Consider the following 27,628-nt stretch of genomic DNA (forward strand, 5'->3'; position numbering starts at 1 on the left):
TCCCCTCGCAACTACTGATCTTGCTCTCACTATGGACTAGTTTGCGTGAAATTGGATTTTAAGTTTAAATTATTTTTATTTCCATAGAAACTGGATCAGGATCTTAATGAAGTCAAAGCTCGAGTAGAAGAACTGGACAGAAAATACTACGAAGTAAAAAATAAGAAAGATGAATTACAAAGTGAAAGAAAGTTAGTATAGACTAAAATATGCCTTAATTTTTTTTTTTTTTAAGATTTATTTATTTGACAGAGAGAGACACAGCGAGAGAGGGAACACAAGCAGGGGGAGTGGGAGAGGGAGAAGCAGGCTTCCCATGGAGCAGGGAGCCCGATGCGGGGCTCGATCCCAGCACCCTGGGATCATGACCCGAGCCAAAGGCAGATGCTTAATGACTGAGCCAGCAGGTGCCCCGATGCCTTAATTTTTTTGAGTAACACTAATTACTAGCTGTTAAATGGTCTTTAAGTTATAAATGAGCTAAGGGTACCTGGCTGGCTCAGTTGGTGGAGCATATGCAACTCTTGATCTTGGGGTTGTGAGTTCAAGCCCCACTTTGGGTGTAGAAATTACTTGAAGAAAATCTTGGGGCTCCTGAGTGGCTCAGTCGATTAAGCGTTTGCCTTTGGCTCAGGTCATGATCTCGGTGTCCTGGGATTGAGCCCCGAGCTGGGCTTCCTGCTCAGCGGGGAGGTCTGCTTCACCTCCCCCAGACGTGCACATGCTTGCTTGCTCTCTCAAATAAATAAAATCTTTTTAAAAATCTTAAAAAGTTGTAAATGAACTATTCAAATTTGATATTTTTTTCAGTATTTTATCCTAAATTATATACTGTTGGTGCATCTTAATGCTTTTAAAATTAAAGATAGTCTAATCTTTATTGATTAGTTACTTGTGGAGAGAGGAGAATGCAGAACAGCAAGCACTCGCTGCTAAAAGAGAAGATCTTGAAAAGAAACAGCAACTTCTTAGAGCAGCAACAGGAAAGGTGAGCAGGTTCTTTTCATTACTTCAGTTTACATTGAGCCAATTATTACACAAGAATTTGTTAGTTTTCAAGCTGTAAGTCCTTGGTTTCAGGTGATAAATAAGAGTGTAAATCACTTGTCCTATAAATTTAAAATGATGGGTCTTGTTTAAGCAGCCTTACTACAACCCATGCATTAATGATAACACTTGATTTTTAGATGAAGAGTCCCATTTTTAATGTTAGTGTCAGAACAGAACCCATAATAAAGTGTTTCATGTAATTGGCATTTTTCAAGGGGGTGATGTGGCATTGGGGAGGATGTTTAGTTTAATCTCTGAAGTATTTTTTTTTTTTTTTTTAAAGATTTTATTTATTTATTTGAGACAGAGAGAATGAGAGAGAGAGAGCACATGAGAGGGGGGAGGGTCAGAGGGAGAAGCAGACTCCCTGCCGAGCAGGGAGCCCGATGTGGGACTCGATCCAGGGACTCCAGGATCATGACCTGAGCCGAAGGCAGTCGCTTAACCAACTGAGCCACCCAGGCGCCCTCTCTGAAGTATTTTTTAATGTATAAAGTAAAGGATTTGTTTCTTACCAGCAGGAGTGCCACTGGAAATATCATTTTAATATTTTTCATCTCTGACAATTTAACAGGCTATTTTAAATGGAATAGACAGCATAAACAAAGTACTGGACCACTTTCGTAGGAAAGGAATAAACCAGCATGTTCAAAATGGCTATCACGGCATTGTGATGAATAACTTCGAATGTGAGCCTGCTTTCTACACATGCGTGGAAGTCACTGCTGGCAACAGGTAAAGTTTTTGTTTGATATTTTGAATTTTTGAAGGAAAGAAGGAATAAGAATAAGCTTTTTGGAATTTTAGTATAATCTGTCTCCCATTACCTTCTTTTATCCTAGTTGCTTATTTAATTTTTTAAAGATGTACATGTTAAGTTTCCTAACTGTAGAAGCTAGAACTATCCCTTTTGGGGCTTCCTCTCCTTCTCCTCATTGGAATTTTCTAAGTAGTTTCCCTCCCACCCTACCTCAGTACAAATTGGGTCGCAAAGAAAAAAAAGTGAATTGTTTGCCTAAATGTTTATAGCACTTTAAAGTCTAGCAATAAAGATGTGTCTTGTTTTGTTTACATGCAGGTTATTTTATCATATTGTTGATTCAGATGAAGTCAGCACAAAGATTTTGATGGAGTTTAATAAAATGAATCTTCCTGGAGAGGTCACTTTTCTTCCTCTTAACAAGTTAGATGTCAGGGATACTGCCTATCCTGAAACCAATGTGAGTTGGTGTGTGTGAAGGTCTGTCTTTCAATAGGTTATTTCTTCTTGTGGTTAGCACATGCTAGTGCACAGGCACTGTACGTTAGGATTCACTGGTCTTGAGATAAACATGCTTCTGTTACAGCATAGTCACTACTGGGTAGGGATGGGAAGGGAGACAGGTCACAGGCAACACATGAAACAAATCACTGCAAATGTGTAAAGTGTTAAAATACATAAGTACAGGATACTTTGAGAGATTATCCCAGGGTGACAAAATTAAGGAGAAGAAATCCCTAAGGAACTGTCATTTGAAGTAAATTTTTTTTAAGTTTTTTGAATATACTTTTTAAATGGCTTATAAATTAAATAAAAATGTTTAGTAAGATAATAGGCCCTGAAAACAATGTTGCTTTTGTTACTTGCTGGTATACGTTTAAATGGATTAAGAATATTCCTCAGACAGTGTTCTTGAGAAAAATATAATTGCTTTGAGGCGTTTGGTTTCATAATGTTGATGGTATTAGCAACTATTTTACTATCCTAGTCTAAGGTTAGAGCTGAAACTCTATGATAATGGTAACAATTTAAGTGGAACAGTGAGAATCTTTTTTTTTTTAAGATTTTATTTATTTATTAGCACGAGAGGGAGGAGGGGCAAAGGGAGAAGGAGACACAGACTCCCCCCCGAGCAGGGAACCCCACGCAGGGCTTGATCCCAGGACCCCTGGATCATGACCTGAGCCGAAGGCAAGATCCTTAACCAACTGAGCCACCCAGGTGCTCCTGGTACAGTGAGAATCTTAAAAGCTGCTTTAAAGGGTCCACCTTTTTCTTCTTTTAAATCTATAAATTATCCTTGAAGTTTTGGGGAGGAAAATGTAATCACAGATGTGATGCTGTGAATGAAGCAAGACTCAAGAATGCATGTAGTGGGGCGCCTGGGTGGCTCAGTTGGTTAAGCGACTGCCTTCAGCTCAGGTCATGATCCTGGCTGGAGTCCCAGGATCGAGTCCCGCATCAGGCTCCCTGCTCAGCAGGGAGTCTGCTTCTCCCTCTGACCCTCTCCCCTCTCATGTTCTCTCTCTCTCAAATAAATAAATAAATCTTTAAAAAAAAAAAGAATACATGTAGTATGGTTCCCTTTAAACACACAGACAGGGGCACCTGGGTGGCTCAGTTGGTTAAGCGTCTTACTCTTGATTTCAGCTCAGGTCATGATCCTCATAGTCCTGAGACCGAGCCCCACATTGGCTGAGACTGGGCTCCACGCTTAGCGGGGAGTCTGCTTGAGATTCTCTCTCTCCTCCCTCTGCCCCTCACCACTCTCCCAAAATAAATAAATAAAAAAATCTTATAAATAAGTAAACACATAAAACTAAATTTAGATGATAGAATTTGAAAGAAGTACAAGGAAATGGTTATCACAGAAGTTATGATAGTGGTCACCTCCAACAGGTAACCACTATGTGATTAGGAAAGGGGCACAGTTCTTAGTGTCAGCAGTGTTCTATTTCTTGTCCTCCATGGTAGTTACATTGGTGTTCTCTTTGTAATTACTGATTTAAGCTTAACATATTTATTGCACTGTTTTAGGTTATATTTCCTAATTTGAAAATTAGAAAAATCCTTTCCTAATAGTTCAGAAGAATTAGAAGAATGTAAAAAGGGAAAATTTTATGTAAAAAATATTTTCCTGAATACCTAAGACATACATATAATAAAATGAAAACATTTTGAGGAAATAGTATTAGTTTACATTTTTTTAGCCTTTTTTAAATTTTTAAATTTTTAGAAAGAGTGCAAGCCAGCAGGGGGAGCAGGAAGGTGGGAGGTGGGGGGAGAGAGAGGGAGGGGGAGAGAATCTTAAGCAGGCTCCATGCCCAGCCTGGAGCCCTACATAGGGCTTGATCTCACAACCCTGAGATCGTGACCTGATCCAAAATCAAAAGTCAGACGCTCAACTGACTGAGCCCCCCAGGCTCCCCTATTTAGCCCTTCTATGTGACAGATGCTATCCTATGTGTTTCACATATTATTAGTTTGTCTGGTCTAGTCTAGTCTTAACAACTTTATCAGGAAAGTACTGCTACTGCAGTTCTGTAGAGGAAGTAACTATTAAATGGAGAAGTTAAGCAACTTGTCCAGAGCATATGTCTGATGAGTGTCAGAACTAGGATTTGAACTTGAGCTGTCTGACTCCAGAGCTACTAAACTCTGTCATTTTTCTCTGCTCTTGAAAACTTGGATGATTACATGAACATAATTTCCAAGATATTTCAGTAGAGTGATTTTTCTAACTTCTTAAGAATAAAATGAAAGCATTTGTGTTTATATTTCATAAAGATGTAATTCATAATTTTGCTAACATGTTTTAATTGTGTTGTGATCTCTATCCTGACAAAATATTCATTTTTAGGATGCGATTCCTATGATAAGTAAATTGAGGTACAATCCCAGATTTGACAAAGCTTTCAAACATGTGTTTGGGAAAACACTTATTTGTCGTAGCATGGAAGTTTCAACCCAGCTAGCCCGTGCTTTTACTATGGACTGCATTACCCTGGAAGGTTTGTAATAGTAATTCTCAGCTTTGAACAGATAAATTCCATGTTAGTTTTAAGAGTATTTCAAAATTCATGTCCAGTTTTTTATCATTTTTAAATGGTTTGAGTCCAGACAGGATCCACACTTTATATTTAGTTGATGTCTCTTAAGTATAATCATTTGGTCTGTAGTAGGGATTCTTAACGTTTTTTGCACTGTGGACTCCTTTGGCTCTTTGGTAAAGCCTATGAGCCCTTTCTCAAAATATTTTTAAGAGCATAAAATAAAATGCTTTGGATCACAAAAGAAACCAATCATATTGACATGGTAATCACAATATTTTTTCAAATATGACATAATAATTTATTCTTAAAGGTATTCAAAAACAAGATTTAGCAGTGGGTCTAATAAATAAAACTTTGAACTACTGATACACGTAAACAATATTTTGAGATTTGCAGCAAATATAATCTGATAGAAAATAGCTGTTATTTTTCTTGGTAACAGAGTTACACAAGTACTGATAATACCACTGTGATTCTTATTTGTTATAACAGAAGGATTTGCTAAATTTCATTTTGAAGTTAGTATAAAAATAAAGATGTAAATTTTTTTTCCTAAGTCATGGATATCCTGAATTTTATCCATGGAGTCTAGGTTAAGAACCTTTGGTATATAAGTTCACCTACTCTCATTTTTCAATTTTTTCCTTTTCTTTATAATTTATTTGTTGATGAAAGAAGGTAACACACCCCCCCCCAGCTTTATCTTTATAGATAATTTTTTTGCTGTTTTGAACTACCTCTGAGAATAAGTTATAAAAATTATGATGCTTTATTTCTAAAAGTTAAGCATGTATATCTCATAAGAGTAAGGACACTCTCCTAAGTCCCAGGTATCATTGTTACACCTAAGTAATTTAACATAACCCAGTAATATCATCATTTAAAAAGTACATTAAAATTTTCCCAGTTGTCCCAAAATATTTTTCTGTCCAGGATCCGATCAAGGATACATGCAATGTTCTCTCTTTGGATTCTTTCAATATAGGACAGTTCCTGTTCCTTCCCACCCTCAGGAAATTGACTTTCTCATAGAATGTCCCATTTTCTGGATTTGTCCTACTGCTTCCTCATCGTGAGATTCAGTTTAAACATTCTTGGCATGAGTGATGTATATTCTTACTGCATCACACAATGTGTCCCACTGTTAGTGGTGCTAAGTTTGACCAGTAGCAATCTCTCAGTTGTAAAGGTGTCCTTTCCTCTTCATAATTAATAAGTGATATGTGGGACTATGCTTTAAGAAAACATGAATATCAGGTTCCCCAACAACTTTGGTTTTTTTTTTAAGATTTTTTATTCATTTGAGACAGAGAGCTAGAGGGAGCATGAGCAGGGGAGAGGCAGAGGGAGAGGGAGAAGCAGACTCCCCGCTGAGCCGGGAGCCCCACGTGGGGTTTGATCCCAGGACCCTGGGATCGTGATCTGAGATGAAGGCAGACACTTAACCATTTGAGCTATCCAAGCACCCCACCCCAACAATTTTTTTACCAGTGGTTTGACTCAATACACTGGGGGTTTCCAAATGGTGATTCTTAAATTCTTTCAAGGCTTCTGTATTTTTTTTTTTTTAAGAGAAAGAGAGCCAGCAGGGGTGGGGAGAGAGGAAGAGAGAGACTCTCAAGCAGGCTCCATGCTCAGTGCAGACCCTGACACAGGGCTCAATCTTAACACCCTGAGATCATGACCTGAGCTTCAATCAAGAGTCGGATGCTTAACCAACTGAGCCACCCAGGCACCCCTATCTCTATGCTTTTAAAAGCATTCAAAAAACTTCTCAAGACTTGCCATTATTATCATCGTTGATGTTCACATTTTCCCAAATACGGCCAGTGGAATTCCAAACTCCCAAGTCCTGTGTCCTCTTGACCTGTCCCCGTTGGTCTTTAGCACTTCCTTCCTTTCTGGCAGATGTTCAGGTTCACCTAGAAGGCACCTTTTTTAAATGCAAATTTTAACAGTTGGAAAGCAAAAGTTTCTCAGAGTGGCTTAAATCCTTTTAAATTCTCATTAAATAGGTAAAGCCTTTAAATTAGTTGTTTGATTATAAATCAGTTTATCACTGAATAAAGAAATTGTTATACAGAATTTCTACCTTCCTTGTGCTTTGTTTATAGGTGACCAAGTTAGTCATCGGGGTGCTCTAACCGGAGGTTATTATGACACAAGGAAGTCTAGACTTGAATTGCAAAAAGATGTTAGAAAAGCAGAAGAAGAACTAGGTGAGCTTGAAGCAAAGCTCAATGAAAACCTGCGCAGAAATATTGAAAATATCTTTTTGTCTTGTGCCACGGTGGAGAACTGTTTGGGTTGAAATATGTAATCTTTTACATGTTAAGTGTGTTTTCTCATACAGCGGGGAAAAAATTCCACATTTGACTTTTATTTAAGCATGGGAGCTTATATTGTTGTCAAAAGTTAACTTCTGAAGACAAGGAAAAAACTCTTGTAACATTGATTCTTTCCTTAGCTGTTAATATTTAAAGCTGAGAGCAGTGAGTCAGTCTATTTCTGAGAGCAAAGAACCTGAGGTGCACTAGAATTTAAAGTTATAGAGGAAACTGAGGAGGATTGGTCAGCATTGTAGAAAGAAAATGAGGTTAGTGTTTCAAAGAAGGGTTGGGGGCCTCTAATGCCACATACTGCATAGAAGTTAAACACAGGGGTTGAAAAATGTGCATTAGATTTTTATTTCAAGGTCATTTGGTGCAGATGTATTAGTGGACGAAGGCTGTCAAAATCCAAGTCTTAGTAAACATAGTACCTTCACTTCTTTCAAATAAAACTGGTGTTCCATGAAGAGTGGCTAGTTTAGCTCACAACAGAAACATTGTACCTCTGCATTTTCTTAAATTAACCCCAGTACTTTGGTATAAGGCAAAAGTGTTTTATGTGTACTTTGAATTACATCACACAATTTAAAAAATGTAGATACTTGAGGGGCACCTACTGTGCTCAGTCGGTAGAGCATCCAACTCTTGATTTCTGGGTCATGAGTTTAAGCCCCACATTGGGTGTGAAGATTACCTAATAGGTACTCAAGCATCAAGAAAAACCATTTTTACTGAGTCATTGGAATATTCTTAATGATTTCTTTTTTTTTTTTGGAGATAGTGAGCTAGAGAGCAGGAACAGGGGAGGAGAGGGAAAAACAGACTCCCTACTGAGCAGGGAGCCCGACGTGGGGCTCGATCCCAGGACCACGGGATTGTGACCTGAGCCGAAGGCAGACACTTAACCAACTGAGCCACCCAGGCACCCCTGGGATATTCTTAATTGAAAGTGGCAATTTTTTTTTTTAAAGTGGGTTTATAGCTTCTGTGCCATCAGTGCAAGCAGCAGCACAGAGCAAAAGGTAAATAAACATGTTAGTTTTGACTTTGCAGGGGTCTGCAGAGCATATTTAGAGCTGCCCAAATTTGGCAAGATGTTGGCGCAAAGAAAACATTGGGAAACATAAGAAAAAGAAGGATATTGACAACATACATCAACTACCTTCCTGTATTTGATAATCCAGCTAGGTGGTATTATTTTTCTACATTGGACAAGGCCTCCTCTTCATACATAACTACCTTCTATAGTGCTTTAAGCATTAATAGATAACACAGTAAATATTTCTTGAAAAGATACAAAAAATATATACCTCATTCAGACTCTCTTAGGGTTTCCCAAGAATTTTTGTTTTTATATAGATTTAAGTAAAATATATGTTATTTTGAGAGAAATGGTGGGGTAAAATGTTTTAAGCTTCTTTATGATATAATACAGTGTAGTAGTTAATTTAGCATTGTTATGGTCCATAAATTTGAGGAAATAACTTTTATTTGGAGGTAAAGAAAAGGAAGGGAGGGGATACACATGTTTTTAAAAGAACTAGAGAGAATTTTCCTTAGCCTTGTATATGGATTAATAATGAAATTGATCAGTTGATGAACCAAATGCAGCAGATAGAGACCCAGCAAAGGAAATTTAAAGCATCTCGAGATAGCATATTATCAGAAATGAAGATGTTAAAAGAGAAGAGGCAGCAGTCAGAGAAAACCTTTATGCCAAAGGTTCGTAAGTATGTCCCTTTTGTTACAGATCTATTTTAATTATTTAGAATTGGGATGGACCATATATTACAAAGGTTATTATCTGGAGTTTATATGTTCCATTTTTTGTAGACCTATACTTTTGGACTTCCCCTATCTATACTGTACTTACACCCATGGGTACCCAAAGTCTCATTCTATAGTCTGCATTCAGATTGTCCAGCTTCAGTGAACAAGTAGGCATTTTGAGCTATAGCATAATAGTATTTTCTGATGATCATTAATTTGTTAGTAATCATTTTTGTCTGTTAAGCACTATTTATGGAGTTGTTTGAATATTTTATCGAAATTCTACTAAACAGGGTAGAAGCCAAACTATTACTGCTAAATTACAAGTAATAACACGTTAGTCTCATAAGCTTTGACAAAAACTGTTTAGTTCATCAGTAGTACTAAAACAGTAGTTTTTAATTGTCCAACTATACCACCCTAACACATTCCAGCAGTCTTTTCTTTTTGTTCTTATTAACATTTAATATGTAAGAAGATTTTTATATGATTCAGTCGTGGAATATGATTGGTCCCATATACCCTGATAGTATTGTATCATAAGTATTTTTCTTACTGCTATTTAGTTATAATTATCAAATTAAGTGGATACCTAATAGTTACTTGAGTTGATATGATTCAGTTCACTTTAATATCAAATATAGATTGTTCTCAATTTTTCACTATTAATAAGTAATGCAGTGACTAACACCTTTATTAATAAATGGATGATCTGTCACATAGCAACGTAGCTTACAAAGTTTGGAGGCAAGTTTGCATGCTATGGAGTCCACCAGAGAATCGTTGAAAGCAGAACTGGGAACTGATTTGCTTTCACAACTTAGTCTGGAAGATCAGAAGAGAGTAGATGCACTGAATGATGAAATTCGTCAACTTCAGCAGGCAAGTACAATTTATATAAGTATAAATTTTCATTTATAATTGGCTGTTGTAAAAAGTTTCTTGCTACTAAGGGAATGCAAAAGAAGGGAACTTTGAGAAAATAGAAAAATGAGACTTGAACTTCTCATACCTGTAAGAGTAATTTCTAAACCATTGTGGGTATGTTAGGATTATACAAGAAGTCTTCATTTTCTTCATCTTATTTAATGCACTTTTATTATTAGTAAGATTGAGCTTGTTAGCTTTGCTGTCTCTTTTGATCTAACTGCCTTTATATAATTAATACTGTTTTTGATTAAACTTTTTTTTAAAGATTTTATTTGTTTATTAGAGCACGAGTCGGGGGAGGAGTCAAGGGGAGAGGGTCAAGCAGACTCCATGCTGAGCATAGAGCCTGACCTGGGTCTCAGTCCCAGGACCCTGAGATCATGACATGAGCCAAAATAAAGAGTTGATGCTAAACGGACTGAGCCACCCAGACACCCCTTGGTTAAACATTTGATTTTTGTATTACAGAGACGTAAATACTAAGTCCAAAAAATGAAAAGTAGATAAATATTTTTGGCAGGATGTCTTACAAAAAGAACCAAGCACACAAACTTAGCATTCTGAATAGGTAAGACAGAAAATGAAGAAAATATAGGGCTTTCTATTGCAGGTCCTTTGAACACAAGTAATGGAGAGGACAGCAGATTAACAGCATTCCTGTGTGTGAAATGTGCGTGCCTATGTAGACAAATAATTTTCTTTTCTTCTAGGAAAACAGACAGTTGCTGAATGAAAGAATTAAATTAGAAGGCATCATTACTCGAGTAGAGACATACCTAAATGAGAATTTGAGGAAACGCTTGGACCAAGTAGAACAGGTATGTTCTTTTTTTGGGGTTTGTTGATTACCATAACCTTTTGAAAGAACTTAAACACGAGTGGCTTTGATAGCCTGGGCTTTGGGGACAGAAAGCACATAACTGAGTTGGGGTTCTGGCACTGCCACCTAGTGTACGATCTTTTGCAAGTAACGTATTATTCCTAAGCCTCAGTGTCCTCTTGTGAAAAATGAGCATAACAGTAAAACCTGTTTTGTATGATTATCCTGGCCCATTCTAGGTACTCGGTAAGTGTTAGTAACTAATGTTTTCTCAGTATAGTCAGTCGCTGAGAAATTTTCTAGTTATTACATCGTTACCTTTTTTTTCCCCCTTTAATGGATACTTTAAATATTTGCAATTATACAGAGTGTACTTTCTATCTCTCTTGAATGCTTATTCAAAATAACAGCTATTGGGGAAAGTAATCTATAGCAATAGAAAGCAGAATGATAGTTTTCTGGGGCCATGAGTAGAGGGAACTGATTATAGAGGGTACAAGGGAGCTTCTTGGTTTAATGAAAAACTGTATCTTCATTGTAGTGGTACTTATGTGGGTGTATACATTATCACAGCTCACTGAGCTCTGCACTTAAAATTGGCTCATTTTATTGGATGTAAATTATACTTCATTGAGGTTGATTAAAAAGACAAGAATATTCATAGCATTATTTATAATAGTCAAAAACTAAAAACCGTCCAAATGTATATCAACAATTGGATGATTAAGTTTTTATATATTAATGCAAAAAAAGTAACAGCTATTGGAAACTGTTGACGTAATTATTTTGAAACTAACAAAATTCATATTCTGTGGTTTAATGATCTTAAGTTTCTTTTATCTTGCAGGAACTTAATGAACTGAGAGAGACAGAAGGGGGTACTGTTCTCACTGCTACAACCTCAGAACTTGAAGCAATCAATAAAAGAGTAAAAGATACTATGGCACGATCAGAAGGTGAATTTTTATTTAGTAAAAATTTTTTTTTGTATTTTGTTAAAAGTTAGCTTATTTATTTGATAAAATTGTTTACTACAAAATGAAATACCCAAATAGGCAAAAGCATGCACTAATGATTTTGTGTTTTCCATCACCATAAATAATTTATGGTGAATGGAGTTTAGTGGGTTGATTATAAATAGTAACCTTTGTTTTGTTGAAATGTTTGTGACAATTTTATGAGAGACCATAATTATTAATTTTGTTTCCAAAAGTGTGAAATAGCTGAATTAAGTTTATCACCTAGTTGCTGAGAAGAAAATTTTTAAAATTTTTTATAAACATTTAATAATGAGAAATATATACTTGACTAATGTACACTCCTATTTTTGTCCTGAATTAAATGTTTCATGGATTTACACAGTACAATTTAAACAAAGAGAAAAAACCTAAAACCTATTTATTTTGATCGATTTGGCCATTAAAATCTTCAGTCAAATAGTACTCTAGCTTTAAAATAGGCATTATGGCTTAATTTGTTTTTTTCCCCCTATTTTAGATTTGGACAATTCCATTGATAAAACAGAAGCTGGAATTAAGGAGCTTCAGAAGAGTATGGAACGCTGGAAAAATATGGAAAAAGAACACATGGATGCTATAAATCATGATACTAAAGAACTAGAAAAGATGACAAATCGACAAGGCATGCTACTGAAGAAGAAAGAAGAGTGTATGAAGAAAATTCGAGAACTTGGATCACTTCCCCAGGAAGCATTTGAAAAGTACCAGACACTGAGCCTCAAACAGGTAAATTGTGTAGTTTTAAATTTGAAATCTTATTGCAAATTTCTCTTCATGTGAATTTATTTATACATTTATTTTTCTCTTTGTAGTTGTTTCGAAAACTTGAACAGTGCAACACAGAATTGAAGAAGTACAGCCATGTTAACAAAAAAGCTTTAGATCAGTTTGTAAATTTCTCTGAGCAGAAAGAAAAGTTAATAAAACGACAAGAAGAGTTGGATAGGGGGTACAAATCAATCATGGAACTGATGAATGTACTTGAACTTCGAAAATATGAAGCTATTCAGTTAACTTTCAAGCAGGTATGTTTCTGTTTGTATTTAATGCATACACGAGACAAAAGCTTCAGCTGTTACTCAGTTTATTACTCAATTTGTAAAGGTTTTTAAGTTTTTTCCCCCACTGATAGTTGGATCTAATACAAGTGAACAAATCCAGCATATAGTTTTCTAACACACTAATTAGAATATCCTACACAGCTCTTAAAAGGATTCAGTCTGTTGCTCTGGTTAAAATGTTTGTGATTGCTTTTAAATATTTGTCTTTGCCTTAAGAAGTAATACGTGCAGTGCCACCTAAGCAGAATTTATATTTGAATCACCACGTAGTTTATTCATTTGTTTGTTCATTCATTCTTTTTAAAGGTGTCCAAGAACTTCAGTGAAGTATTCCAGAAGTTGGTACCTGGTGGCAAAGCTACTTTGGTGATGAAGAAAGGAGATGTGGAGGGCAGTCAGTCTCAGGATGAAGGAGAAGGAAGTGGTGAAAGTGAGAGGGGTTCTGGGTCACAAAGCAGTGTCCCATCAGTTGACCAGTTCACTGGAGTTGGAATTAGGGTAAAATACCTTTATATCCAATTTTCCCCAGTATTACCGTAGTGGCATTTGTAGAATATTTTACAAATTGGTGCACTGTATGTGATTTAAGAGGTGATGGTGATTCTACCCCTTTTGGGTATTAACTTAGTTAAATGTTCTCTTAGGTGTCATTTACAGGAAAACAGGGTGAAATGAGAGAAATGCAACAGCTTTCTGGTGGACAGAAATCCTTGGTAGCTCTTGCTCTGATTTTTGCTATTCAGAAATGTGACCCAGCTCCTTTTTACCTGTTCGATGAAATTGACCAGGCTCTGGATGCCCAGCACAGAAAGGCTGTGTCAGGTAGTTTGAGTTTGTACTTAACAATGAGAACTTGCTTAAAAATGATAACTTGCTTCTTTGGTAGTGAATTCTTGTTGCCTAAGATATTTGGGGGAACTAGACAGGGTGTATATTCTGTAAATAAAATTTCTTTTAGTAAGTTTTTTAGAATTTAGTATTAGACTACAAAGCTTAATTCTGTGAGAGGTCGATGTGTTTGTCAATTGAAAATCCTTCAGTTAAACTTTTACACAGAAGTCTCTCTTTTTAAAACTTGTTTTTCTCAATGTTTGAATAACCCCTGACATTAAATGTTGATTTTGTATTTAAAGAATCTATATTTGGGGATGCCTGGGTGGCTCAGTCGGTTAAGCGTCTGCCTTCGGCTCAGGTCATGATCCCAGAGTCCTGGGATCAAGCCCTGAGTGGGGTTCCCTGCTCAGCGGGGAGCCTGCTTCTCCCTCTGCCTCTCCCCACTACTCATGCTCTCTCTCTTTCTCAAATAAATAAAATCTTTAAAAATAAATAAAGAATCTATATTTATATTTGATCTTTAGTAAATTCAAAAGATCTTTGGGGACGTGGGTAGCAGGGGAAGGTTGTTCTTGTTTTGTGTGTGAGAAAAGTTGTTTTGCTCTGACAATTTTAATGCTGTGTTATGAGTAGCCGCTACTTCATATTCTGTAACTTTAAGATACTGGGTAAAAGATCTATCCCTAATGTAAGAGAGTAAGTTGGTAATTTTGCATATATGCATGAAAAATAAAGTTACAGGCTGTTTTGAATTTTAGGTAAGAGTGAAGATAGTTGCTTTTTAAATGTTCAGATCTACTCAGAAAATGGTTTTATTAAATTACTATTTCTTTTTATAGATATGATTATGGAACTTGCTGTACATGCACAATTTATTACAACTACTTTTAGGCCTGAACTGCTTGAGTCAGCTGACAAATTCTATGGTGTAAAGTTTAGAAATAAGGTAAAAAAAATTTTTTTTACATTGAGTTTAAGTTTGTATTGTATTTGTCAAATTCTTGTTTTATGTTACTTAAATCATAAAGGAAAACTGAGAAATTTGTTGCTTATCTTATGAGTTTGTAAAAAAAAAAAAAAACAAAACTTTCAAATGCCTGTGAAGTTTAGTTTTTGTGGCATTCGTTGCATTGGTTTTATTTTCATTGGCATTAAGAGACAATATCTTCCTGTCTGGTCTATTCAGTGCACAGTCTTTAAGTTATGTACGGTCATTTCTATTTGGCTGGGCCACACATCTCTTCCTGATGTCTTCAGCCTTAAGATTCTTTGAAATAGCAAAATAATAAAAACTGAAAAAACATGGTTTGATAATTAGACGTTAGTACTTACCCGGATCTTCAGAGATCTAAAATGCAGAATATTTTTTAAACTCATGCTTTCAACAAACAACATTATAAAGGTCTTATCCATCAGTGTTTTAGACTCATTTGACTTGATATGTAAAATTTATAGGTGATAGGCCATATTTTTAAAATATTACTCTGAACAGTGAGAACACTGATATTTTTTTAAGGTTTAACACAGTTTTTAACATTTTTTTCTTCAGGTTAGTCATATTGACGTGATCACAGCAGAGATGGCCAAAGACTTTGTAGAAGATGATACTACTCATGGTTAAACGGAAAATATTGTCCACTGGTTTGGAAGTTGTGTATAGTAATATGAATCTCATACCCAGGAACTGTACATTTAAATATGTAGTCACTACTAATAGTTTTCAGACTTAGAGCATACATAGTCCTTTTATATTTCTGTCATTGTATTTTATAAGATACTCTGTAATGTTACATTTCTACTTATAGTTTAAGAATTTTATTTCCCACACAACTTTTTGTAAAGTGTCCTGCTCCTGTTTTAAATCTTTTGAAACATGCTAAATATTCTTTCCTAATTATTTTATCAATTATATTGCCTCTTTTTTTATAGCTTCAATTAAATAATTGGTTTATGACTACTTTATTTTATGTGGCTTTTTATTTATAGTTGTATGATTAGAAACAAATTTTTCTTAAATATCTGCTTTTTGTTTTGCCTAAGAAAGGTCTGCCTTTACCTAAAAAGATTCTTTAAACGTGCCTTCATATTCTTTTGAAATACATCCGCGATTCCCAGTCCTGGCTGCATGCTTAAATCCATGTTGGGGGAGCTTTAAACTGCTGGTGTATTTCCCTAGACCAGTTGAATCAAAATCTTTATGGAGTGGGGTTCTGGTTGTTGCTAGTTCTTAAGTTCCCCCAGGTGATTATGACCCTTGGTGAGGATTAGAACCCTGGCTTTAACTCATTGTAATGGTTCTTTAAAAATAGTTTTTAATTTAAGAGAGCAGTGTATTTATTAGAATTTAGGAAGATAGTTTTAAGAGTAGCTAAGAACACTAAGCCAAAAAATTGAGTCATAAAGTTTCCTTGTTTTTCTGATTAAAAGTTTGGAAAACTTAATTGTTGAAACTTTTTTTTCCCCCCTCAGATGAGGTCTTTGTTTTTTGTTTATTATGTTTATTAAATCACTTTACTGAGATTTAATTCATAGACCATAATATCCACATACTAAAATTATGCAATTCAGTACTTTTTTAGTATATACACAGAATTGTGAAACGATCTCTACAGTCTAATTTTAGAACATTTTCATTACCCCAAAAAGAAACCCCTGTACCTATTAGCACTCACTCTGTATCTCCCGCCTCCCTCATCCCTTGGCAGCCATAAATCTAGTTTGTGTCTCATACTGTGGATTTGCCTGTTCTGGACATTTCATATAAATAGAATCTTACAGTGTGGGGCCTTTTGTGACTGACTTGTCTCAGCATGTTTTTAAGGCTCATCCACGTTGTAGCACATATCCATAATTCATTCTTTTTTATTGCTGAGTGATATCCCATTGTCGGAATATATACTGTGGTTTGTTTATCCAACCATTAGTTGGACACTTGGCTTGTTCTCACTTTTGAGTATTATAAATAACACTGCTATGAACATTCATGAACAAGTTTTTGTGTGGATATGTGTTGTCATTTTTCTTGGATTGGAATTGTTGGTCATATGGTAACTTTTTCACATTTTCAGGACTGCCAAACTTTTTTCTTTTTTTCTTTAATTTTTTTTTTAAAGTTTATTTAAGTAATCTCTACACCCAACATGGGGCTCAAACTCATGACTGCAAGGTCAGGAGTCTCTCATGCTCTTGTGACTGAGCCAGCCAGACACCCTAGGAACTGCCAAAATTTCCCAGAGGAGTTGCACCATTTTAGATCTCCACCAGTAATATATGAGGGTTATGGTTTTTCCATATCCTCACCAACGCTTGTTATTCTTTTTTATTATAGTCAGCCATTCTTGTGAATGTGAATTGGTATCTCATGATCTTAGTTTGCATTTGCCTGTTAACTAATGATGTTAAGCATCTTTTTATGTACTTATTGGTCATTTGTATATCTTCTTTGGTGAGATGCTTATTCATATTTTTTGCACATTTTAAAATTCTGTTACTTATTATAGAATATAAATAACAGGGGTGCCTGGGTGGCTCAGTTGGTTAAGCGCCATGTCAGGCTCTCCACTCTGTCTGCCTGCCACTCCGCCTGCTTGTGCATTCTCTCTCTCTGTGTCAAATAAAATCTTAAAAAAAAAAAAAAGAATAACAATTTGTAAGAGTTCTTAAATATTCTGGATACAAGTCCCTTACCAGGTATAACTTGCAAATACTTTCTCCCAGCCTGTGAATTGTCTTTTTGCTTTCCAAATGGTGTCTTTTGAAAGATAACATTTTTATTTTTATTTATTTATTTTTTTAAAGATTTTATTTATTTGACAGAGACACAGCGAGAGAGGGAACACAAGCAGGGGGAGTGGGAGAGGGAGAAGCAGGCCTCCCGCGGAGCAGGGAGCCCGACGCAGGGCTCAGTCCCAGGACCCTGGAATCATGACCTGAGCTGAAGGCAGATGCGCAACAACTGAGCCACCCAGGTGCCCCTGAAAGATAACATTTTAAAAAAAATAAAGTTAGGGGTACCTGGGTAGCTCAGTCGTTAAGCGTTTGCCTTCGGCTCAGGTCATGATCCCAGGGTCCTGGGATCGAGACCCGCATTGGGCTCCCTGCTCCCCGGGAGGCCTGCTTTTTGTCTCCCACTCCCCCTGCTTGTGTTCCCTCTCTCGTTGTGTCTCTCTCTGTCAAATCAATAAATAAAATCTTTTAAAAAATAAAGTTACAGGTTCAAATTTCTTCCTCACATAAGGACACCAGTCAGATTGGATTAAGGCCCACTCTTAATCACCTCTTTATTTTTTTTAAAAGATTTTATTTATTTATTTGACAGAGAGACACAGAGAGGGAACACAAGCAGGGGGAGTGGGAGAGGGAGAAGCAGGCTTCTCGCGGAGCAGGGAGCCCGATGTGTGGCTCGATCCTAGGACCCTGGGACCATGACCTGAGCCTAAGGCAGACGCCTAATGACTGAGCCACCCAGGCGCCCCTTAATCACCTCTTTAAAGGCCTTTTCTCCAAATACTGTCACATACGGCAGTACTGAGAATTGGGACTTGAACATACAGATTTTGGGGAGGGTTGGGGGAGACAGTTCAGCCCAAAACAATTACCGTGGTACATTTGTCACTCAACATGTATACATTTAGTTTATCAACTAAGCTCCAGATTGTATTCAGATTGCACAGTTTTTCCACTAATGCCCTTTTTTTCTCAGATCCCTCAAGGGGATTTCCAGTACATTTAATTGTCATAGCTCCTCTGGTCTGTGATAGTCTCTCAGTCTGTTTTTCCTATCTTGACAGTTTTGAGGAGTACTTTTCATGTGTTTTGTAGAATACCTCTCATTTTGGGTTTCCCTGATTATTTTTTTCATACATAGACTGGCATGAAATAATAGCACCAGGGGTAAAGTGTTTGCATCATATCAGTGGCACCTGTTATTAACATGTCTTACCTTGATGTTTACTTTACCTTAATCACCTGCCCAAGATCATTTCCCAGTGTCTTTCCTGTAAAGTTACATTTCTTTTTCTTTGACTCTATTCTTTGGAAGCGAGTCACTAAGTACAGTCCACACTGGGATATTCCTATGACCTTGGAAATCGCATTTATGCTAGTAGGACCTTTTGGAGAGTCTTTGGACAAATCATGTTCTCCATAAATACTTTTTTATTTTTATTTTATTATTTTTTTAAAGATTTTTATTTATTTGACAGAGATACAGTGAGAGAGGGAACACAAGCAGGGGGAGGGTCAGAGGGAGAAGCCAGCTTCCCGCTGAGCAGGGAGCCTGATGCGGGGCTCGATCCCAGGACCGTGGGATCATGACCTGAGCTGAAGGCAGACGTTTAACCGACTGAGCCACCCAGGAATCCCTTTATTTTATATTTTTAAAAGATTATTTGAGAGAGAGAGAAAAAGTACAAGTGGGGGAGGAGGAGGAGCAGAGGAAGAGGGAGAAGTCAACTTCGAGGTGAGCAGGGAGCCCAACATGGGCCTCGATCCCAGGACCCTGAGATCATGACCTGAGCCGAAGGCAGATGCTCAACTAACTGAGCCATCCAGGTGCCCCGTAGAGACCATTTTATTTCTTCCTTTTCAAAATACATATACCTTTTTTTTCCTTGCTGATTTCTCTCCCTAGAGTTTATAGTTGTTTAGGTAACAGGAGGGTTGGTTTGTTAGGGGCTACTTTGTTAGGAGCTACTCCATTAGTGGAAGCCAGAAATGCCTAAAGAGGCATTTTTAAAATAAGGAAAGTTTTGTGAATTTAAATTAAAAATGTATATTCACTTTCATTTTGACTAGTTAAATCTGTAGAGTTTAAATGTTAAGTACATTGTTTATACTCTAGTTTTGCTATAATACGATCTTCCCAGGGTCTCCTGGGTGGTTTAGTCAGTTAAGCGTATGACTCTTTTTTTTTTTTTTAAGATTTTATTTATTTATTTGACATTGAGAGAGACAGCGAAAGAGGGAACACAAGCAGGGGGAATGGGAGAGGGAGAAGCAGGCTTCCCACGGAGTGGGGAGCCTGATGCGGGGCTCGATCCCAGGACACCGGGATCATAACCGGAGCCGAAGGCAGACGCCCAACGACTGAGCCACCCAGGTGCCTCTAAGCATATGACTCTTGATTTTGGCTCAGGTCATGATCTCAGGGTCATGAGATGGAGCCCTGCGCCATGCTGCACGCTCAGCAGAGAGTCTGCTTGAGATGCTCTCTCTCCCTCTCCCTCTGCTTCTCTCCCCCACGCATGTGTACGCTCTCTCAAATCTTTAAAAATATATGTATATATTTACAAATACATATAAATATATATATAATTGATCTTCCCTGACAGACTTTGGTATAAGAAATATTGTATGTAGGTCCCCATCCAGAGGGTTCTGTAAGCATAATATCTTTCTAATATTCCTAAAATGTTTCTTAAGCATCTCCCCAAAAATACTCATTATTGGTCACTATGTATAGAGGTTGAAATGTCTGGTGTATAGTTTATGATAGATAGCTTTGCTTTGATATGACCAACCTCCATAATACGGATTTTGGCAAGGGATGTTACATGCATAGCATCATTCTAGAACTTAATAATGTTCTTAAGCATCTCATGAATATCCATATAATGAAACTCCAGTGAGTTTGTAGCAATAAGCACCTAAATAATGAAACATAGAATGTAAATGTTTTTAAAACCCATATTCTTGGGGTGCTTGGGTGGCTCAGTCGGTTAAGCACCTGACTCTTGATCTCAGCTCAGGTCTTGATCTCAGGGTTGTGAGTTCAAGCCCCTCATTGAGCTCCATGCTGGGTGTGGAGCCTACTTAAAAAACAAAAAACCCCATATTTTTTGCTATATCATAGTGATGACATAAGATTATTAATTCTAATGAATAGAAATTGTTAATTCTAATGAACAGAAAAATGGAAAAGTACCAATTTTTGAAAATGATGCAATTTGGGGCGCCTGGGTGGCTCAGTCAGTTGGGCATCTGCCTTCAGCTCAGGTCATGACCCTGGGGTCCTGGGATCGAGTCCCGTGTCGGGCTCCCTGCTTGGTGAGGAGTCTGCTTCTCCCTCTCCCTCTGCTGCTCTCTCTATCAAATGAATAAATAAAATCTTAAAAAAAAATGATGCAATTTATAGAAACAGTTTACTCTGAATAGTGTCTTATAACAGCAGTATATAAAAGGTGAAAGATGAGTTTTGGAGGATTTCTTTTTTTCTTTGTTTTTTAAACGAGGCAATAGCAACTCTGTTTTTAAAAGCATTTGGTTAATTCTTCTAGTATTACACTATATGTTAACTAACTGGAATTTAAGTAAAAACTTGAAACAAAAACAGTAACAAACATTTGGTTAATTCTTAAAGGAGTTTCCCTCCTAACTCTGGATAGAGGACTAGCACTTTCATTTAGCTTCCCACAAACGGAAAATACCAGCATTGAGGAAAAGAGAACAGTATTAGGATTCTGCTGTCACCCAGCAGATGGTCTCCTTAAACAAGGAGCAGCATTGCATTGCTGGGATCTTGCCACAGAGGTGCAGAAAGTATGTTCTGTCTTAAGGATTCTAACAGTTTTAGGAATAGTATTCATTCTTTCTCTTTACCTTTTACTCAGGCCTAAGTCCTTATCCTGAAACACTAACCCAAGTTTTGCATATTTATGTTGTATCTGCTATGTTAAGCACGGGAAGAGTAAATAGAAAACAGATGCATATTAATGCAGTTAAAATTGGTGACAGCACAGTGTTAACCCAATACCTAGAAAATAGGGAGGTTTTTCCCTCCCTACTTGAGGATTTTTCCTTTGTTTTTAATTATATGTAATTAGGTAGAAATTCTCTTCTGTGTGGAGATTAAGCAGTAGTGAAAGCCTTGTTCCCTAGGTTTCATACTTCTTTTGGGAGAAACAGGTAGCTCTTTCTTTTCCTCTGCGATAAACAATGGAATCTATTTCCAGAAATTTCTAGGAATATGTTATGGCCTTTGTTTTGGTCACATTAAGTAATTTTAAACAAAGTAGATTAATTCAGTTACATTTCTAGGAAGAATATTAAGTATAGCAGGAGCTCAAGATTTTGTAAAGCATTTGCTCTTAAATACAGCTTTTTTTGGTCAACACTTTCTCTAAATTAAAAATATCAGGACCCTGCACATAGGATATATTTAGATCTAAAGATACAAGATTTTTAAATTTTTAGTCTAATACTTTTATAGACGAGGAAATTTGAAGCCCGGGTTAACACCTGGGTAAATAGAACCCAAATGACTTGAGCTGAGCACACACAGCTGACCTTCCTAACTAGAGCCAATTTTCTAATCCCTGAGTACTTTGTTCCCCCTACTTAACTATGAAAATGAAGATGTGTCATATTTGTACAGTGCTGATTGATCCTCTGTGTTATACAGCGTTAACAGATTTTAAGGCTGAGTCACTACCTTCTTTTGTTTTCTCCAGCTTTTCCCTCCATACCCTCCTCCCTTTTTCTTTAGACGTCACGTATTTAGGTGGAGTCTGATCATTTGTCTCACTTAATGTCCTCGGGGGACTGGATTACTCCTGGCTGCCAGTCTTGCTCCATAAATCTTCCACCGCGTGGCACTGCGTCTCCCCTTGCTAGAGACGGAGAGTCTCCTGGGTGTAAGAGCCCTCGTGGCTGCCAGTAGCACATAGGGATACGAGGCAGCACCGAGATTAGGTTTGCGAAGAGAACACGGGTATATTTACTCTCAAATCATCGCATTGGCTGGTTGAAGGTCTATTGCAAAGGGAACACTAGCATTTGAGTGTTCTCTTTTATGGATTCCGTGTGGTTTCAGACCAGCACCTGGTGTGCTGATTATATAATACACAAACGTTCAAGTGTGCAGTGATACCAGGTCCAGCGTTAGCCTCATAATTTTAGTCTGAAATTATTCAGCCATTAAAAATGCTGGTTTTAAGAACTGGTGGCATGGAAGTGTACATACAGGTGAAGGAAGAAAAGAAAGAAAATTGAACTTGAAGGACATGGGTTGAAGGCCAAATCATTTGGGACTCAGGTCTCAGAGACCGTCTGTAAAGGACCAGGCCATGTCTAAGGCAGAAGCCTTTGCTAGGAGAGGTTGCAATATCCTAAATCCCGAGTTACTGCATTTATTTCCAGGACCGCTAGAGGGGGCTCTTGATACATGCCAACACCTCGGCTTTCTCAGTCCAGTTTTCAAACTCCTTTCCTCTCTGATTCCTCTTTAGTAGAGTTCCAGCAGCAATGAGAAGGTCGAGGTGTGATATTCTTGAGATTTCTCTGCTACAGGAGTTTATGAGCTAAGTGATAACTGCTTGCAACTCAATCACAAACTGGATGTTTTAGCCGAGGGACCTAGTGCTGGCAACAGGTGTATTGCTCTTTCGAAAGCTGTGCATCAGCCCTTTAATGGGACCTTATTAACAAAACGGCAGCCCTTTTTTTCAGTTGTCCTACTTGTTTCTCAGAGCAGTACTGTTTTCTGCCTGTGCCTTCTGAATCTCATCTACACCCGAAGGGACTGCCTTCGTGTTCCTTATGTACTATTTCTGACTCTAACCTGGCCTCCCTTAATTGAAATAGCGTCACCCTATTAGGTTGCTTTTCATTTGACCATTTCAAAGTCACCTCCCCAGCAAGACTGAGTCCGAATTAGGGTCTGTTAATTTGCTCACAGAATGACAGGAATACTTGCTGATTTGTTTTCTTATTAGAGACCTTATTAGAACCCCGGTAGCCTTGGAGAAAATCCTATCTTTAGGATTGTTCCAGAAGTCCAGTTTCTACACTACTTACGAACCGCGTTCATCCGCTTGTTGAGCAGGTGTGCATCCAGCCCCGCCTTCTGTTCCTCAGCTGGGGTTGCACGCGGCCTCAGTCTTACCCCGCGTGATGCTAAGTCTGTGGCACAGCTGTGAGTGCTGGCACGGAGCACGGATGGCCTCACGATGTTCAAGGGACAAGGAGATAAATACGCAACATGGTGTTTCAGTTCTGAGAAGGAGAGTGTCTGTCTTTCATCTCACGGGTACAACTAAAGCTCAGAGGAACCTCCTAGAAAGTGAAACTACTGAAGTGGTTGCCAAAGAGATCTTTCCTGTGACCCTTTGTTTTCTTTTTCCTGTGGACATGCTCCTGGGGTGTCTGTGTAACCTCTGCCTTTAGCTGAGTAGAAGAAAGAGCCCTTTGATTTCAGGTGGTTATCCTGATCCCTTGGGGCAGAGGCGTGAGGATTAGCCACAGAGACTGCCTTTCCTGTGTCTCGATCTATGCGGCCAACCTTGTGTATGAGACTTAATAGTTATGAATTACCTACTAAGTACCAGACAGGCCCTTTGATCTTCTCACTGAAGCACAGAGGTGGGTGGTGGTAACCCCAACCTCCAGAAGAGGAAATTGAGCTTCCATGAGGGTGAAGTAACTTGCCTAAAAATTCCAGTTAGAAAGGGTGGAGCTGAGAATAGAATCGTGGTCTCTCCAGGGTCCACCAGACCTCTCTGGCTTCCTTTTTAAAACTCAAAATGCCTGACTGGCTCAGTCGGCAGAGCATGTGACTCCTGATCTCAGGGTCGTGAGTTCAAGCCCCACCCCCATGTTGGGCGCGGAGCCTACTTCAAACAACCCAGAGCGAAGATGGGGTCAATACCTGCAGGCTCCAGCAGCCATAATACAGAGTGGGAGGCGCCTCTGAACCAGCTGGCTTCAGAGCTGTCTACACATCTGAGGAGTATTTGTGGAGCTTTGTTCTTTCCTGCAGCCTCCCCCCTCCCATCCCACTCCGTCACCCCCCCCCCCCCCCCCCCCCCGCCCCCCCCCCCCACCCCCCCGCAGAGATGCCAGGCCACAAAAGCAGAGGTTTTGTTGTAACAAGATCCTGGGCTATGCAGGCTCTTTCAGATGGTACCCAAGAAGGAGTTGCAAATCCCAAACCAGGAGCCCCCTTCTTCCTCTCACTCTGCATGACTCACATGCACCTTTGCAGAGTGGGGAGCTGGTTGAGGGCTTTTGATTCTGGGATTCTCTAGTGTTAACCTTCAACTCCTCTCACCTCCCCCAACCCTATCCTCTGCTCCCAGTTTTAAAAAGGCTGAGCCCCTGCCACTACCCCACTCCCTTCCCTGACCGTGCGGCTTAGAGCTCAGCCTTCCTGGAGGGGAGCCTGGGTTCAGTTCAGTTCTCATTCATCTTCCAGTTCAGAAGAGCAGGCCTGTGATACTGACCCCCCACCCAGTGCCACACCGTCCCTTTTCTCTTTTGGTCCTCAAATCCATTTAATTATTCCCCACTGGGGCGTCTGGGTGGCTCAGTTGGTTAAGCGTCTGCCTCCAGCTCAGGTCATGATCTCCAGGTCTTAGGATGGAGCCTTGCATTGAGCTGGGCTCCCTGCTCAATCGGGAGTCTGCTTTTCCCTCTCCCTCTGCCTCTCCCCTCTGCTTGTGCTCTCTCTGTCTCTCTCTTTCTCTCAAATGAATAGATAAAATCTTTTTAAAAAAATTATTCCTCACTTTGTAGTTCGCACATGTAAGAAGGTTTTTAAGCAGAAACTTGAGACATTGGAGGTAGAGAAGGATATGGAAGTTGATAGAACTAAGAATAGTTCCAGGTCACCAAGCTGTTAAACATAGTGGTGCAGAGGCAGGTGGAGTGGGTGGCAATTTTATTTGTTCTATGAGGCTGACGGCTCTGGGGTCTCAGGAAGTCACATCCCCTTTTTGGGACCTCCACAGTCTATTCTTGCTCCAACAGACTGAATCTAAAGCAGGGGCAAGGACAGAGCTCTCGTCTTCTGAATCAAGCTGGTCCTCTAGCCCCATACTTCCCCCCCGCCCCCCCCCCTGCCCCGTCACTTTAAAAACAAAAACCTTTGTCTTCTTTTATTTACCTTCATTCAAGTGAAATCTCTTTAAGACCCTTTACCCTGTAAGCGCCATGAGGCCTGGGACCATGTCTGTCTGTTTTTTGTTTTGTTGTTTGCTTTTGTCATTCTTACCCAGTGAGTGTTTGTTGAATGAATGATTGATAACGCTGCTGGTGCCTACCGAGCACTTACTATATGCCAGGTTCCATGCTGAGTGATTTATATTCGCTGTGGCAGATAAGCCTCATAACCTGGAGAGAGAAACTATTGTCCCTGTTTTCCAAAGAAAGTGACTGAGCCTCAAAGAGGCCTTTACCCACCCACGGCCTTGCAGCTCTCAGGGGTGGCAGTGGGCCCCTGCAGGCCAGTCCTCCTCTCAGGTCCAGAGCGTCACGGTACCTCCCTGTCAGTAAGCCTGCCACCTGCCAGTGGGCCCTTTCCTGTCCCACCCGGTGCCCCTCAGTGACTTCTCCCACAGACTCTATTTCTATCTTCACCACGGTTCTCTCTGACGAGGTTCTCCCCATAGAGGAGGAATGGGTGTTCGAGAGAAGCTGTGCTCTGTGGGGTCTACTTTGCCCCACCCGAGGGATAAACCTGGTGGCTAGGGAAGGATCTAGAATAATCTTCGTCTAGACGTGTGTGCGGGACCCCGTAACCCGCTCATTAGCACACTGGAGCGGTTCTAGCCTAAACTGTTAGCTCACCGGCAGGGGCACTTGGGGTGGTTGTTGGAGGTGCGCGTTCTCCAGGCTTCGTCCCCGGCGGGTCGGACTCAGCGGGTCTGCGGCAGGGCCCAGGGGGGCCGCGGGCCAGGCCTGCTACCCAGGGAGCTCAGCCGGCCTCGGAGGTCGGGCCTGTTGAAACCTTGGGCCTGAACCTGAGGCCTGAACCCGGGACACGTCCTTCCTGAGGCATCTATGCAAAGGAAAGCGCCACATTTTTTTTTTTTTTTTTGGTTTTATTTTTATCCAAATGGGAACTGAAACTCACATCTGTACTAAGGTAAACCGTGTGCAGCCTCCGGTTGTGGGAGCTGGGGGTCCCTGAAACGGGCAGAACCTCACACAGAAAGGCCTCCAGTCTAGAGGGCTGGGGCACCAGAGACATAAGCCAGAGTCGTCCCCATCCTGAGCCGCCACGGTGGGTGCCACCTCCCCCATTTTACTTGGGGGCCTGAAGCGAATTCCCGTCTTGGAGGGAGAGTCGGTTTAAACTCGCCAGCTTGACTTATCAGCTTCCTTAATAGAAGGGACGTGGAAGCTCCCAGCTGAGGGCCGATGCCTGCTGGCAGTCTGGGGTGGGACTTGGGGGATAATCGCAGCCCCGGAGTCACAGTACATGCACTGGAGGACCTCACGGTTCCCCGCCATCCTGATACCTCCCGTGTACACCAGAGGTTCTAGGGAGCTTCCTTTTACGTGCTGACGATTTCCTCTGAGATCTCTCAGCCTTGAAACCCTTTTGATGGAGACCACATCTTCTCCCCTACCTCTTCTCTCAGGTTTAGGAAGAGGGACCACTGAAGTCCTGGCCTCAGCACTGTTGCTCAGCAGTCGATTACTCCTCGGACTCAGGACACGCGTGCACTCGCCTTTAGCTCAGCCTTGCTCGTCTCTCCATCCTGAGGCCGGTCGTCATCCCCAGTGGCTTTGACCTTCTTCCCAGTGTTCACCCTCACAGGTCTTCCCACTCCAACTCTGGCCTCATCCCAACGCATGAGATCTGTATTGAAGCATGAATTTTGAAAAGTTGGACACACAATTCTCATACACTATAGAAGCGTGTAGTTGAGATTTATTTGTCTCCTTAGTGAGGGAACCAGCAGGACGACCAGACTTCTGTAGGTGAATCCAACCATAAGCTTTGGAGTATCTTTCTAGGCCGCAGAGGCATTTCCAACTTCCTAGTGCTCTATTTCTTTGTAAGCTAACATTTAATTTTACAAAGTCTGGGCCCTATCAGTAGAAAATTGTGGGTGACCATCCCTTAGAGAGTCAGATGACCCTCAGGGAGCTGTGCGACAGCACTCTAGTGTGGCTTTGAAAGAGCATCCAGTGGGTTTGTTGCCTTATTTCCAAGTATCAGACACATTTTCTAAACACCCAAAGCTTCTCTAAATACCCACTCCCTAGGGGCGCCTG

General features: G+C 39.5%; 1 protein-coding gene across 2 annotated transcripts in view; it reads left to right on the top strand.

The window, feature by feature from the left end:
* SMC3 (structural maintenance of chromosomes 3) overlaps positions 1-16,021 on the top strand; it is a 39,166-nt gene extending 23,145 nt beyond the window's left edge. The window contains exons 14-29 of one of the 2 annotated variants that reach the window (XM_032423269.1): positions 88-191; positions 889-988; positions 1,625-1,785; positions 2,129-2,270; positions 4,671-4,821; positions 6,978-7,130; positions 8,764-8,915; positions 9,687-9,845; positions 10,604-10,711; positions 11,561-11,669; positions 12,211-12,458; positions 12,545-12,757; positions 13,100-13,291; positions 13,438-13,615; positions 14,467-14,573; positions 15,177-16,020. In XM_032423269.1, the coding sequence (XP_032279160.1) occupies positions 88-191; positions 889-988; positions 1,625-1,785; positions 2,129-2,270; positions 4,671-4,821; positions 6,978-7,130; positions 8,764-8,915; positions 9,687-9,845; positions 10,604-10,711; positions 11,561-11,669; positions 12,211-12,458; positions 12,545-12,757; positions 13,100-13,291; positions 13,438-13,615; positions 14,467-14,573; positions 15,177-15,248 (2,349 nt within the window). In that variant the 3' untranslated portion in view covers positions 15,249-16,020. Of the gene's footprint in view, positions 1-87; positions 192-888; positions 989-1,624; positions 1,786-2,128; positions 2,271-4,670; positions 4,822-6,977; positions 7,131-8,763; positions 8,916-9,686; positions 9,846-10,603; positions 10,712-11,560; positions 11,670-12,210; positions 12,459-12,544; positions 12,758-13,099; positions 13,292-13,437; positions 13,616-14,466; positions 14,574-15,176 lie in introns of both variants that reach the window. The other variant, XM_032423271.1, reaches the window with a different exon arrangement.
* Positions 16,022-27,628: the final 11,607 nt, after the last annotated feature.

Source organism: Phoca vitulina, unplaced genomic scaffold (assembly GCF_004348235.1).
Source record: "Phoca vitulina isolate PV1807 unplaced genomic scaffold, GSC_HSeal_1.0 scaffold28, whole genome shotgun sequence".
Taxonomy (NCBI): Eukaryota; Metazoa; Chordata; class Mammalia; order Carnivora; family Phocidae; genus Phoca; species Phoca vitulina.